Source organism: Natator depressus, chromosome 8 (genome assembly GCF_965152275.1).
Source record: "Natator depressus isolate rNatDep1 chromosome 8, rNatDep2.hap1, whole genome shotgun sequence".
Taxonomy (NCBI): domain Eukaryota; kingdom Metazoa; phylum Chordata; order Testudines; family Cheloniidae; genus Natator; species Natator depressus.
This window is the reverse complement of record NC_134241.1, coordinates 51,835,280-51,851,221: the sequence shown is the minus strand read 5'-3', so window position 1 is coordinate 51,851,221 and position 15,942 is coordinate 51,835,280. Positions and strand designations below refer to the sequence as shown.

The 15,942-nt window shown below is 39.5% G+C and overlaps 1 protein-coding gene across 3 annotated transcripts in view; it reads right to left on the bottom strand.

The window, feature by feature from the left end:
- Positions 1-15,942, bottom strand: part of CEP350 (centrosomal protein 350) — a 134,671-nt gene that overhangs the window by 69,153 nt on the left and 49,576 nt on the right. For all 3 annotated transcript variants that reach the window (XM_074961052.1, XM_074961053.1, XM_074961051.1), the window contains exons 11-15: positions 15,258-15,379; positions 12,339-13,399; positions 9,787-9,940; positions 7,853-8,016; positions 6,419-6,608 (exon numbers count right to left, since the gene is read on the bottom strand). In XM_074961052.1, the coding sequence (XP_074817153.1) occupies positions 6,419-6,608; positions 7,853-8,016; positions 9,787-9,940; positions 12,339-13,399; positions 15,258-15,379 (1,691 nt within the window). The remainder of the gene's footprint in view (positions 1-6,418; positions 6,609-7,852; positions 8,017-9,786; positions 9,941-12,338; positions 13,400-15,257; positions 15,380-15,942) is intronic.

Genomic DNA, 15,942 nt, shown 5'->3' with positions numbered 1-15,942 from the left:
CTCTAGAAGTGCAAGTGGCTATGACAGAACTGTTACCTTTAAATATTAATCTCCCTTTGCAAAATGAGACAAATGTCAAAGAGTCCTAAATTTGCATTAAATAGTAACAGTTAACAAAATACAATATGAAAACTGCCTGTGAAGGGAAGTTTTAGTACATCGCTTTCCAAAAACTTTCAGAAAATGATTCAAATACATACAAAAATGTTAACATTCCACAATTATGAAAGCAAAGATGATCAACAGTGGATGCTTAAATCATAGGGAAGCCTCCCAGACACATATCAAAACAATGGCACAACCCATTTCATCATCTCATTAGGCCAGGGGTTTTCAAACCCAATACTGGGTTCTGTATTTCAACTAAATTAAGCCAATCCATCACAATCACTCTGTATGCCCTCAGTGAACAGACACATGAAAACTAACTTGTATGTCTTTTTAGAAGGCGATTTGAGACAAGATTTTATTTTCAATGACACGGTTAATGGAAACATGAACTGCAACAGCAGCAAGGATGGGTATTAAATTTTCTCCCCCCTACTACACTCCTTTGGAGCAGCAACCCATCTTTGCACAAATCACCACACTGTCATAAGCTCACTCATCAGGGGGCATGCAGTCACCCCAACCAGACACATTCTTGTGGTTTCTACTGGCAAAGATTGCAACAGCTCTTTACAGGTAGTCTGCCTATTTCTTTTAGCTTCTTACAGATTCCTCTTTGTGAAGATGGAAAAAGAAAAGCTAGCTTCAGTGCCTTTTCAGAAATTAAACTGAAAGATGCCTGTATTGGCCAGGGTTTTCTTTGTTTGGTACAGAAATGAAGATTAAAAGGGACAGTGTTAATTTGAAAATCACTTCTATTTTTTACCTGCTATTATTACAGATAACACCTAAGACTACCCTAATTAAGAAGTTCTAGAGAAAAAAAAAGTCTCTAATTTTTCCACGTGTTTATTTTGTAAATTTGACACCACAGTGTAGAGTCTGTTTCAATGTTTTGTTGATCAGTTGCTCTTCCAGTCTCATATGCCGGTACGTCATCACCACTGATGCAATGTTCTGGCAGGGGTGAGGGAGAAGAACTCACACACACACTTTCACAGCCCCTGCACAAAGGTTTTTACCCATAGTAGCTGCAACAAAACGGAAACGGAGTCAACAGGTAGACATATATAACCAGAAAGAAAAAACAGGAGAAAAAGGGATAAGCCTGAGCACATTTGATGTTGCACTTCCGTGTGCCCTAAAAGCTGTTCTTAACATCAACAGTGAGGCAGAAAAACTAGGGCTGTCTAATGATTCAAAAAATTAATCGCGATTAATCGCACAAATAAAAAAAATTAATCGTGCTCTTAAACAATAATAGAATATCATTTATTTAAATATTTTTGGATGTTTTCTACATTTTCAAATATATTTATTTCAATTACAACACAGAATACAAAGTGTACAGTGCTCACCTTATATTTATTTTTGATTACAAATATTTGCAGTGTAAAAAACAAGAAATAGTATTTTTCAATTCACCTCCATATAAGTACTGTAGTGCAATCTCTTTATCATGGAAGTTGAACCTACACATGTAGAATATGAAAAAACTGCACTCAAAAATAAAACAATGTAAAACTTTAGAGTCTACAAGTGCACTCTGTCCTACTTCTCGTTCAGCCAATCACTCAAACAAGTCTGTTTACATTATCAGGAGCTAATGCTGCCCGCTTCTTGTTTACAATGTTACCTGAAAGTGAGAGGGGGTGTTCGCATGGCACTGTTGTAGCCGGAGTTGCAAGATATTTATGTGCCAGATGTGCTAAAGATTCGTATATCCCTTCATGTTTCAACCACCATTCCAAAGGACATACGTCTATGCCGATGACAGGTTCTGCTCAGTAATGGTCCGCACTGCTTTGGATCGACGCATGTTCACTTTCATCACCAAGAGTCAGGTGCCACGAGCAGACGGTTGATTTTCTTTTTTGGTGGTTTGGGTTCTATAGTTTCCGCATCAGAGTGTTGTTCTTTTAAGACTTCTGAAAGCATGCTCCACACCTCATCCCTCTCATATTTTGGAAGGCACTTCAGATTCTTAAACCTTGGGTTGAGTGCTGTAGCTATCTTTAGACATTTCACATGGGTACCTTCTTTGCATTTTGTCAAATTTTCAGTGAAAGTGTTCTTAAAACAACATGTGCTGGGTCATCCTCCAAGACTGCTATAACATGAAATATATGGCAGAATGTGGGTAAAACAAAGCAGGAGACATACAATTCTCCCCCAGGGAGTTCAGTCAAAAATTTAATTCACACTTGTTTTTTTTTTAAACGTATTCTGGAATGGCGGCCGAAGCATGAAGGGGCAGACGAATGTTTAGCATATCTGGCATGTAAATACCTTGTAATGCCAGCTACAAAACTGCCATGCAAATGCCTGTTCTCACTTACAGGTGACACTGTAAATAAGAAGAGGGCAGCATTATCTCCCGTAAATGTAAACAAACTTGTTAGTCTTCACGATTGGCCGAACAAGAAATAGGACTAAGTAGACTTGTGGATGCTAAAGTTTTACATTGTTTTGTTTCTGAGTACAGTTATGTAACAACAACAAAAAAATCTACATCTGTAAGTTGCACTTTCACAATAAAGAGATTGCACTATGGTACTTGTATGAGGTGAATTGAAAATTGAGAATTCACCTCTTCCAGCTCTACGCGTGTTGCAACCTAACGTGGAGGGTCTGTCGGTTGCCAACTGTGATTTACTCAGTGTTCTTGCTCATCGACATACTATCGACATCATTTGCTTGCAAGGGACACACACGGCAACTGCCGAAGCCAGGTGTTACAGTATCGATGGCTTTGACCTCTTGTGCCATGTGGAACACCCAAAGCACGTCCAAGCCACATACATTCGGTCCGATATTGCAGATGCCACTCAACTGATGTCTACTGAATTCTGTGACACCATCCAGGTTGACGGTATCTGGCTAGCAAATGTTTACAAGCCTCCAAGCGTCAGCTGGAACCAACAGGTTCTACCAAGCATGCCACACCCAGCTGTCTACATTAGAAACTTCAACTGCCATCACACACACTGGGAGTAGAAGGAGGTTGAAACTGACAGTGAACAACTTGCAGCCTGGGCATCTCAAAATGACCTCGCCCTTAGCCATGATGCTAAGCAGCAAGGCACGTTCCATTCTTCTAGATGGGATCATGACTATTCTCCTGACTTGTGCTGGGTCAGTTCAGTTCATGGCCATCCTCAGCCAGCAACATAGCAAGTCTTGAATAACTTTCCACACAGGCAACACAGACCATCGCTGATCCTGATCCAGTTGTCAAGAGTTCCAAAAAGAAGCGGAGGAACTTCCAAAAGGCTGACTGGGAAAAATATAGGGAAGCACTGGAGAAGTGTGTGGTGACAATACCAGCCCGGCATATCTTGGTAAATGAGACCTACCACTGCTTCTGTGGTGCTATCTATAAAGTAGCCTGCAGAGCCATCCCACGCGGTTGCTGTCCAGTCTACATCCCATTTTGAGGAGGAGAGCGCTGCCTTGCTTGAGCAGCATGAGGCATCTGGTGACCCAGATGTCGTTGACCATCTGATCAAATCATTGGACGCTGGTCACTGAGCCAGATGGGAGGAGACGACCGAGAGGATGAGCTTTACTCACTCCAGCTGCAAGTGTTGGAGTCTGCTCCGATGCCTGGGAGCAACGCAGCAGCCACCTGCGCTCTGCCGACCCACAGTGAAACCCAACCAGGTAGCTGGATACCTACTTAAAGTGGCCAGAGCACCTTTGGAGAAACAGGTGTGAAGACAAGTGAGGAACAAATAGCGTACATTTAAACCTGTACACCAGATCAGAAGCTGCCCAGAACCATTCACTGTAACAGACACTGGGTAGCATCAAGTGTGGAACAGCTGAGGGCTATGACAACATATTTCCAGAATTCTTGAAAAACCTTGGCCCCCGTGCTCAGCTCTGGTTTGTGAAATTCTCCACCGGGGTCATCAGTGAAGGCAGGCTACCAAAGATATGGTGCACTGCAAAAATCATTGTCCTTCTAAAGCCTGGAAAGGACTCAAGACAAGCACCAAGCTATTGTCCCATATCATTACTGTCAGTGTGCTTCAGTGTATAGAGTGCTTGGTCCTACAGCGGAAAGAATTTTGAGTCCTGACCAAGCCGGTTTCACTGAGGTCATAGCACATGCAACCAAGTACTCGCGCTGACCATATTTGTTGAAAATGGCTTCCAGAGAAACTTGAAAGCAGGTGTTGTTTTCATTGATCTAACAGCAGCGTATAGTATGGTATGGCACACTGGCCTGCTTGTGAAGGTATCATGGGTCCTGCTACCTTGGGTCACAGGCATCGTTGAGCTGTTCCTCCATGATAGGCAATTCAGAGTTCATATGGGGGAGAAGACAAGTGTTTGGAGATGAAAGAGCAATGGGTTACCCCAGGGCTCTGTGCTTTCTCCAACCCTGTTCAACCTTTACATCAATGACCTGCCAACAACGGAGTCACGAAAGTTCATTTACGCAGACATCTGTTGCGGTACCCATACCCGGACATTTCATGAGCTTGATGCCACCTTAAACCAGGACATGGTAAAGTTAGCTGACTACTGTAAGACTTGGCGCTTTCAGCCAAGCGTCATAAAAACAGTTTAGCGCAACCTGAGAACTGAATGTTTATCTGAATGGTCAGAAGCATGAAGTAGAACTGGTCTATCTAGGTGTGACCTTAGATCGCACACTGAGTTGCTATGCCTACCTGAAGAAGACAGCAGCTAAAGTTAAGACGTGTTACAATCTTCTTTACAAACTGGCAGGTTCGTCATGGGGTGCCAGTGCTCCAACTCTGGGGATGTCAGCTCTTGCCACCTCGTATTCAGTGGTGGAGTACTGTGCAACAGTATGGAGTTGATCATCATACACCAAACTGGTGGATATGCAGTTACATGCTGCCATGCCGATCATTTCTGGCATCCTGAGTCCGACTCCACTCCCATGGCTTCCAGTTCTGAGCAATATTGCTACTCCTTATATCAGACGAGAGGTTGCCACTGGCAAGTTACTGGAGAAAGTACGCGTCAACCCAAGCCTGCCACTGCACAATGACCTTTTAAAATCACCAGCTGCACGTTTGCTGTCACATCGCCCATTATGGTCTCATCTGCCACGCCAGGATGTTAGGGGTGGAAACACTCTGGCGAGAGGAATGGATATCTGTTATAATCCCCAACCAGTCCCTCGTTGCCAACCCCACAATCTGCCCGCCTAGTTTTGACCTGCCCCATCACCAATGGTCCCTGTTGAACAGATTTCAGACCGGTCAAGGTCTCTGTGCAGCTTACCAGTATCGCTGGGGCCTTCGTGACAGCCCTTTGTGCAGCTGTGGCGCGACAATGACACACATTGTCGATGAATGCCTGCTGACTAGGTTCAGTGGTGGCCTAGAAGAACTGCATCCCTCCACTGAATATGCTATTGCTTGGCTAGAGGACTATGCACAAGCTAAATAATAATGGAAAAATACTATTTTCTTTTGTTTGTATTATTTTTATTACAAACATTTGCACTGTAAAAATGATAAAGTGAGCACTATATGTTTTGTATTCTGTGTTGTAGTTGAAATCAATATTTGAAAATGTAGAAAAATATTCAAAATATTTAATAAATTTCAATTGGTATTCTATTGCTTAACAGTGCGATTAAAACGGCAATTAATTTTTTTTAAGCACGATTCATTTTTTTAGTTAATTGCGTGACTTAACTGCGATTAATCAACAGCCCTAAGAAAAACTATCAAATATTTACAAACACTGAAAGGTTTTCATAACATTGTATTTAAAGGGTATTCCATCAGACAATTGATTCTTTTAAACTAGTCCATTTCAAAGAACTGAAGTTGACAGTTTCCTTCTGAGCATTAAACAAGACAGAAGACCTCGAGGACCATTTTTATGCTGAAACGAAGTAGCTGTATTCATTATAAAAGCTGCCAGAAACCTACAAATAATATTCAAACTCTATGTCCTCTCTCAGAACGATAGGGTCAGCTTCAATATTTTCTTTAAATTGATTAATTTTTAAAAATTAATCAGACAGCATCTTTTATACTATGTTTATTCCAAGTACAGGTGTCTCACTAGTAAACGTGATTTACCACTACTAACTTATCCAGATAGACGGTAGAATTTTCAGGAGCCAGGCTATAATTTAAGATTTTTATACGAAGTTATTCAATGTAGTGTTGAAACAGCAGATCAAGCTGCAAATCCTTTTTCCACCTTTCTCCACCTCTACACTATGGTTGCACTTGTACTCCACACTACATATTAAAACTCAACACCAAGTTCTAGTAATATGTGCATGATGTCTTATAAAGGTCCACTTTACCTCATCAAAGAATGTCCAGACAACTCTTCCAAAGTGCTATCAGTATTTGCGTTCTGCTCATGGTCTCTATTAGAAACTCTGCTGTTAGGCAAGGACTTCTTTGCTTGCTGGGACACACGCTCTGACTCAGATAGCATTTTGTCATCTTCCACAGGAAAGTGGTGTGAACTTTCATTGAAAGATTCTAGCCCTGCAAAGTATAATACCAGCAAAGTTAAATCCAAAATTCAGCAGTTATTAGCTACAAAGAAACAATTGAGTGGACTTTTCCCTTACTTAAAAAAGGCCTTGTCTAGCATAAATAAATATATCACTTTTTAACTCAAGACCAGCTCCTGTTCTGAATCACATCTACTTAAATTTACTAATATAGTGCCTGTTGCACTGCAGAGCCAATACAGCCATGACTGTATAGTAGACAATTCTGTTCTGCCTCACACATTCTTCATCAAAATAGTCAACTAAACCCCAACTGCACACACAATTACCGGCAATTTAAACGGAAAATATCAGTTTTTGTGGCGGTGGTGGTGGTTAGAAAAATTCCGATCTTGACTTGCACACTGAGGAATTCTGATACAGAAGCCAGAGAGAGAATATGGAACCTCCAACAATACAATTTCTTTTCTGAGTGTAACCACATTTTAAACTTAGTATTCTCATCTTACTGTCATTATTTTTTTTTAAAAGCATAAAACTAATTTCCCATTTGTCAAATCATATTTTGCTCCGTTTCTAATGTAACGGAAACTAGCACAAGAGGCTTGATATTTATTCATTTATGCATAAGATACAGATGTTTCATAGCCTAATGATGGACTATATATTGTATGTTTGCTATCTGCTACAAAAAGGTGGCCATTATTTTCATTTCACAGCAGCTGAACAGATTTTTTAAAATTAATTTTAGAATTTGAGGATAATCTCAGGTTATATAAAAAAAATAAAGCTAGGTCATTTTTTAGACAGTTTGCTTAATATAGCACATTTTATCACGATACTATTAAATTTCTCAACTGTTTGTTTTTATCAGTTACTATGTGACAAAGCCAAAAAAAGGATTACCCCAAACAGTATAGTGATGTTTCTGGTAGAAACAGCATTAACAACTCGGTTTCAATATTCACTGAATTTGTAACAGACTGAGTTACAGATGAGCATCTTACATGGTCAAAGCATGAGAAAGTCACTGCTGAAGACAGACATTTGCTTTCTCTTTAGAATAGTAATGTCATGGAAGAAGACATTTTCATACAGGGTTAAGAGTAAACAAGGCTTCCTACTACACTGATACTAGATTACAGATGCTGTACCATCAACCCCTGGATAAGTGAAAATGCTTAATCTATCACACTAAATAATCGCAGAACAAATCCAATATATACCAATATAACCATCTGACAAAAGTGAGTCTGCACTAGGCACTGCACTTACTTTCCTTTTTCCCTTTCCTTTTAGAAGATCCAGATGAGCGAGAAGATGCTGCAGACCAGGGTCCAGGTGAATGCTGGGAGGTTAGCTCTATAGATCGGTGTTCATGGGGAGACTTCCTGCTGGGAAGCTCTTCTTGAATGCTGGAATTGCTGCTCCCACTGATACTGCCATAGAACAAAAAACACTAGCTGAAGATTCCCAACTCCCCTATTCCATGCCACAAGAAATCCACATGACTTTCTTGAGGAGACAGATGACTAAAATCAGGGCCAATTTTATGTTGCCACATTACAAACCCATCTTGAGAAACAAGATGACTTTTGGTATTAGAAATTGGTAGCAGTTGCTAGGACACTCAGAACTTAGACCTGATTCGGAGTGTACTGAATTTCAGACCAGATGTAAAATTACAAAAGATGGATATTTGCATAATTTCAGATACAAGTTTTTATGGGCATTCAACTACAGATTTGGATACACATATGTATTACCCTGAAGTTGATGGAAATCTAGATTGCACATGGATGTCTGATATTATTGATAAACTTGCAGAACTATAGACTTTTTCAACAGGGTCATGCATTTATGAAAAAATTAAAGGGACAGTGTTATGTGAAAGGTGGTAAGTTGTATTAGAAGCTAAATTAGAAGCTAAATTGCAATATTTGTTTTCTTCTGTAAGAGAACATTTTACAGCTAGCTGTATAACCAACATGAAAAATGTGCTCTGTCTTCCACTTATTCAGGCCTACACAAAAACTGTACACAAACATCTGTTGCTGCCCTGCTTCCCCAACAAGTTGTTAGGATTATTGCTTCTCCCCTATCCCACTCCAAATCCCTCATATCTGAGCTATAAAGATGGAAAATTCGATGTAGCTAAATTTTGAAAAAAAATCAGCAAGTAATTTGAATCCAACCATTTTCACAATAAATTGGAAGATCTGGAATGTCATGGTCTTGAAATTCCAAGCAGTTACAGAGAAGGTTTCAAAATTCTATCAGAATTTTTTTTTTAAAAAATTTCTGTTACTAAACCTTACTCCAACCTTGAAAAAATTCTAGATATTTACAATAACTACTACAAAAAGACAGTAAAAAATTATAATTTGGCAATTACATAGGGCTTAATATCTTCAAAGAGTTTTGAACATTAAGCCTCATAACAGCTATGAAAGGTTAGGAACTATTATTCTCACATTCTACAAATGGGGCAACAAGACCCAGAAGGGATAAGTGACTTGCCCAAGCCAACTTAAGAAGTCAGGGCAGAACTAGGATTAGGTCTCAGGAGTACTCAATTCTCTGTCCTACACTGCTTGCTCCTAGGCCATGTGGCTTGACATATTAGTTGTGTAAGACCACAGATACAGCGGAACCCCAGACTTATGAACCCCAGAACCGGTCAACCACACACCTCATTTGGCACCAGAAGTATGCAATCAGGCAGCAGCAGAGACACCCCCCCAAAAAAAGCAAATACAGTAGAGTACTGTGTTAAATGTAAACTACTAAAAATAAAGGGAATTAAAAAAAAAAGATTTGACAAGATAAGGAAACTGTTTCTTAAATTAAGATGGTAAAAAGTGGCATTTTTCTTCTGCATAGTAAAGTTTCAAAGCTGTATTAAGTCAATGTTCAGTTGTAAACTTTTGAAAGAACCATAAAGTTTTGTTCAGAGATATGAATGTTTCAGAGTTATGAACAACCTCCATTCCTGAGGTGTTCACAACTCTGAGGTTCTACTATAAATTATTTGCCAAATCCTACTATAAGGAATCGTCTTTTTCACTAATGGGATAGCATAGTGTAACAGTACCCTTTTGGGGGATATTCACACATTACTTGATGCAAAAAGGAAGCTGCTTATAAGTACTCAGAAATTCAGTATAATTTTTCATTTCAATTTTCTCCAAATGTTTCTACATAATTACCTAGGCTCAAGAGCAATCTGTTTGTCTGTCAAAGTTCCACTGCCCTGTGATGAAACAAAGTCATCTTCATATGAAACAACACTATCTGGAGGGCTCATGGTAGGAAGTAAAGGTCGTAGGACTGGAGACCCACCATTTGACCTTTCCTCTAATCCTGTGAAAAGGGGGAGAAAAAAGAAAAGGAAAAAAAAAAAAAAAAAAAAAAAGACAGTTGATACTAAACTCCATGTAGCTCACATGACAGGCAATGATACTGCAGGCCTTAAATACTTCCACCAGTTCTCAGTAAGAAAGAATGCTTTCCCAATAGAAGCATGCTAAATGAACATGATAGAACTGCCATTGGATGTCTAATACAAAATGTCATCTATATTCTGCCTCTTTTCTATACTGAAGTAAAAAGCCACTTGAAAAACATTATCTGGATAACATGATGCTTGGGAGTGGAGCCATCTGGAGAGCTAGAGGGAGTAAATTCCATCATCTTTGAAGAATGAAAAAAATAATCAAAAAGGACATAATGTAAACTAGCTTGTGGAAAACATTCAGCATCAAATGACTACAGTATCTGAAGGCAAGAGCAAGTGCCAGAGGAGAATTAAGTGCACTGGTAAGAGGACAGAATAGCTATGCACAAGAATGGAATGCAATGTCCTGCATGAAAATTCTGGAAAATATGCAACAAGGCACCAAATAGAGCAATTAACACTACAAACTTGCTCACTTAGCAAGAAAGATCCTGCCTACTGATATACCACCAGCACCTAATCTATGAAGACCAGAGATTGCTACAGAGATCTCAATTCATTAACTGTCTGTTGTCTGCCAAACTATTTTTCAGAGCTACCACTGGATAAGACAACATATGAAGAGTTGAAGTTAAAGAAAAAAGGAAAAAAAAAAAATCTATCCTCTACTGAAGTAACCTACCCTTGACTGTGCAGCACTATTTTGGTGAGTGAAGAGAATCTGGCATATATAGAGTCACTGACATTACTACATTAAACAAATCTTGCAAACAGTATGCATTCCATATTTCAGGAATAACTGAAATGGGAAGAGAACGGGATGAAATGCTGGTAAAGCTTTGGCACAAAGCTTGATCCTTTTGTTAGAAATAACTCACTTAAGAAATCGCATCGGTGGGATTGGTGGGTGGATTTGAAATGGAGCTGTGGTAGGAGGAAGCATACTCCCAACCACTGGCTCAGCTCCCACTGTTGGCTCCATTTGCCCAGCTACATTAAAGAAACCTGAAAAGAAAGAAGAGGGGCAGGACTTACCTTTTTCTCAGCAACAAGACCCTTTTATTATTTAATAATAATTAAAAAAAAAGCTTTCCAACCCAGAAGCTGGCAAAGCGGTCTGAAAATAGTTATAGATGCCAAACTGAAAGCAGATGTCCACAACAGCATGTATTTGAAGTATATTTAAAGGGACAGTGCTCCAATGAGCGTACATGGACTTCAGATGAACAGAATGGGGAGGGAAAGAGAAAAATACAAGTGGCTTACAAACAAGGAGACGTTAGGGAGATTTCTATGAAGAAACTGTTTGGTACTGTAACGGGTGAAGTCAGCTATCAAACACATTCTGGTCCTCAAACCCAACGCAAGGTAGTTAGGTGTAGCATAGCACTTTGGATATGACAAGATACCTGATAAACCCTAAGTATACAATTCTAAAAATATATAAAAATTAACATGTACCACATATAGTTCAATGTTCTAAAATCATGGTAAATACATTTAAAAATACAATTCACTCCCAAATTAGTCTGTGTTGCATTTAACAGTTGAATAGGTCCAAGATTCTAATTACCTACACTCTGCAGGAGTGTAGCAACCTAAATACAAAAGCAGTCTTCTGCTTCCAAAAACAATGGAATTCTCTTCCTGGAGCAGGAAAAAATAAAATCAGGTCAATCAATTATTACTCAAAACTACATCCATAAAATTTCCCTGTAAATTGTAAGAATAGCCATAACAGATCAGACCAATTGTCCATCTAGGTCAGTATCCTGTCTTCTGACAAGGGTCAATGCCAGGTGCTTCAGTGGGAATGAACAGAACAGGTAATCGAGTGATTCATCCCGTGTTGTCCACTCCCAGCTTCTGGCAATCAAAGACTAGGGACATCCAGAGCATAGGATGGCATCCCTGACCATACTAGCTAATAGCCGTTGATGGACCTATCCTCCATGAACTTACCTAATTCTTTTTTGAACCCAGTTATAGTTTTGGCTTTCACAACATCTCCTGGCAACGAGTTCCAAGGTTGACTGTGTGTTATGTGAAGAAGTACTTCTTTTTGTTTTAAACCTGCTGCCTATTAATTTCATTGGGTGACCCTGGTTCTTGTGTTATATGAAGGAATAAATAACCGTTCGTCATTCACACTTATGCCTTATTAACAGTTCCTTATTAATCCATCTTCATATTTATTGAGATACTTGAAAATTGAGTCACCACCAGTAAATTCAACTACAAAATTCAGTCAATATGGAAATTATAAATCTACCATGGTGTAATGTTTCCATTTCTTTTCCTTACCTTTTCCATGTAGTTGGTAAGATTTTGCAAATATGTTGATGACACTATGTGGACTTCCCTTGGCCAGTTCCTCCCATGGTCCCTTGCTTTGTATGCCACTTGTCTGTGTGAAAAGTGGTAAATACTTTTCTGCCTCCTTCTGAAACTCTTTTATGGGCTCAAAAGCAGTTCTCTCCCCAACACAGAACTCCTTTTCTTTTAATACCTCAGCAATTTTCAAAGGAGACTGCCTATGTTGGTCACCTTCCTCCTCGGAGAGACTCCCTTCACTTAGAAGAGGCCCTTCACTGATTGAATCTGTGCTGGAATTGTGAGTAATTATTCCTTTGTTTTGACTATAAGCCTGATTTTCAGACCCAGGGGAGTCAATTTGCCTCTTTGATAAATGTCCTAGCATTCCTTCAGGTCTTTGACTCACTGGGGATCTCATTCCAAGGCTGACTGCTGCAGTATGAGGCCTGATAGTCTCAGGGAGCTTTTTAAATTCACTAAGGTTGCCCACTCCAGGAAGGTTATCATCAAAGGTTGTATGAGACACACAAGTAACCAGCATTTTCTGAATTCTGGCTGAGAAAACATCTTCATTATCCTCTCTCACAGGGGGACTCACAGCCTTAGCCCAGCGTCCATCATCCTGGTTCCCCAGCAGTAGTTGCTCAGAGTTCCACACTGAGCCATAGTTGATGCCAGCCCCAGCTAACTTCTTGGCTTCACTTTCAATTCTGCTAGACAAAGAAGCAGCTGTAGCTTTCAGGGCTTCAATACGATCCAGTTTACTCTTATATTGGCTGGTACCAGGCTTTAGCAAGAGATCTTGCTGTGCAGCAGATGAAGTCAGGAAAGGCTGAGGTGTCAAAGTCAAGGATCCCACAGCTGTGTTGTGGTTCCTCCTGGTTGTCAGTACTGAGTCAAAGTCCTTTGGCAAAAGGCCCATCTGTTCCAGATCCAAAAGCTGAGAGAAAAGTCCTCCACTTGAGCCAGCAAGAGGTTGTGGGTGAGAGAGTTGGACTCTTGGGCTCAGTCTATCTGGCTGTATCCACATAGGCTCCATCAAATCATTTCTAGAATCAAAAGACAAGACTGAAATTTGTGACCAAGTGCAACATTTGTGAAGTACTAAGAGTTCATGTGAACATATATCTTTGCAACAAAAAGTGTTTTTCACAGACATCAAAACACAACAATCTTTTGGGAAATAGAAATTATAGATGTACCAAAAATAGAAATGCTCTATACTGTATTTACATAAAATATACAGCATATACATACAAAGTCTAAACACTCTCTTAAATTGCATTATGTTGTACCAGACAGTATTCTTTGGTAAGAAAAAGCAAGATTTTTGCAGAAGTTTACAGAATGCAGTTCAGATGACATCTTGCTTTCCCTGCCACTCCTGTCTCATGGAATCTTCCAAGCTCAGAGAATCCTCTCCAGTTTTACTCACATTACCCTCCCAACACTTCATAGCAACTGACACACTGGGCAAGGACTAGACACATTTAGTGTGGAATATAAGCACATTCACAAATGTATAAATAAAATAAAAGCCTTTTATTATAGCTAAGTTTCCCCTAACTAGGGTTCTACAAATGCATTCCTCTTCCAGTGATCCACAGTCTTGGAATTTCCTTCTTTAATCTTACTAGCACATAGTCTGAATATTAGGTTTCCTGAGAAACTCACCAGCTAAGTCCTGCTTCTCAACTTACTACATGGCGCCCCAAATAAATTATGCAGCCATTTTAGTCTCAGTTCTTCCCTGTTATTAGCACCCATATAATGCAATATGAATACACTACTGTGATGGGCATCTGAGCAATGCCTAGGTATAGGCATTGCTCAGGTGCCCATCACAGTAGTATATTCATATTGCATTATACAGCAATACCAGTGTAGTATTTGAACTATTACCACTTGAATTTCCTAGCCCTAGCTAAAACTCTTCCTGCCTAAGAGACAAGTGTTGCTACATTCCAAAACTGAGTTTTAATTTGACCAAGGTAATGAGATACATAAATTTAAAAAATGGTCCATGATCATGTAATTAAAGACCAGATCATAGGACATATGTACAAGGGGACAGAGTTAAGGATGTGCATGTAGCCTTAACAGTTATTTCCTCACTTTTGAATGTTTCAATGCGCATCCTGAATATTTTGTTAATATAAATTTGATTAAATTTAGTAAGTGGTGTCCATTAGTTTAAATGTCCAGAAAAGAAGATAGTCGATGCTACAAAGGACTTACAACCTAAATTAGACAATACATCAAATGACCAGATGACAGTTCAGTGTGAAAACACTGCGCAGAGATTCCACTCCATGCTGCTTCTGACTTTAGTGAATTATTGAAAAGCTTCACAGAAAATGACCAAGAGTCTGCTTGCTACACAAGAGGAAGAGAGATTATTCCATGTATGAAGGCAATGGTGGAAGGATATAAACTGATATATTTTGGAGGAAGCAGAAGGGTGAAATAGGAGCAAGCTGGGGAATAGGAAGAAGTTAGATCAGAGATGCAAGCAGAAACAGACTTGTGTGGAGCCCTGAAGGTGAGAATCAAAAGTTGGCACCTCAGTCTGAAAGTGAGGAAGAAAATAATGACGTGATTCAAACAGAGAATGACAATCTAACTGGCAGATATGGTTATATGATTACTTGTTCTTGCACAGGGGTGATGACAGAGGAAAGACCAGTCCCTGATGTGGAACGCAAATCTCTGTGAGATATCTAGAGAAGAATAACAGCAGTTGATGTCAATTATATTTTAAATACTATTTATAGATGCTATAATTTTGAGGCAGATTGGTGACCAAAATTTAATTTTTCGTACATTAGATTCCTGTACAACATCAAAATAAAAATTTATTACTGTACTTCAAATAAGTCACTGACTGAAACATCCATACTTACTTACCTAACAAGAGGCTGTGGAGGTTCCGACAGGGACATATCACTACTGGAAGATGCACTAGGAGGACGCTCCTGTACCTTGTTTTCTTTGTCAGATTCCCCAGATGGTTGATATCCAGGCCTGGGCTAGAAATAAAGAGAAGACACTAACAGCAAAATTTTCAGAAGCACCTAAAGTGACTCAGTAGCTTAAGTCTCATTAAAGTCAAAGGGACTAGAAGAAACTCCACATTAAAGTTTTACTAGCATGCAAAAATAGAAAAAAGGAGAGGGCATTCAAGATTTTTGTCCCAACAAAACTGACTGGGACACAAGCTTTACTCACACAGAAGAGCCAGCCAAAGAGGAACCAGGAAAGTTAACAGTGATGACCTGTCATCCAACAACCACATTTCACATTCAGCCTCAAATAGTAGTGAGTTGAATGACCTCAATAGTCACAGCTCTGCAAAAGTAGGCTGAACTGAAGCCCCTCATTCAGTCTGAGGAGTTTTATTATACGCATTTCTTAAGTTTCAATCACTGTATCAGTTAATCAATACATTAAACTCAGATGCTGGTTAGAATTACGAGAGACTGAATTTCCATTCACCATTATTGTGTGTCTTGCTGACGCGAGGAGATTCTGCAGTTTATCTGTCTTGTGGGCAAATAAAATTTTGGTTTGTGGTATAGATCATTGTTTTCAT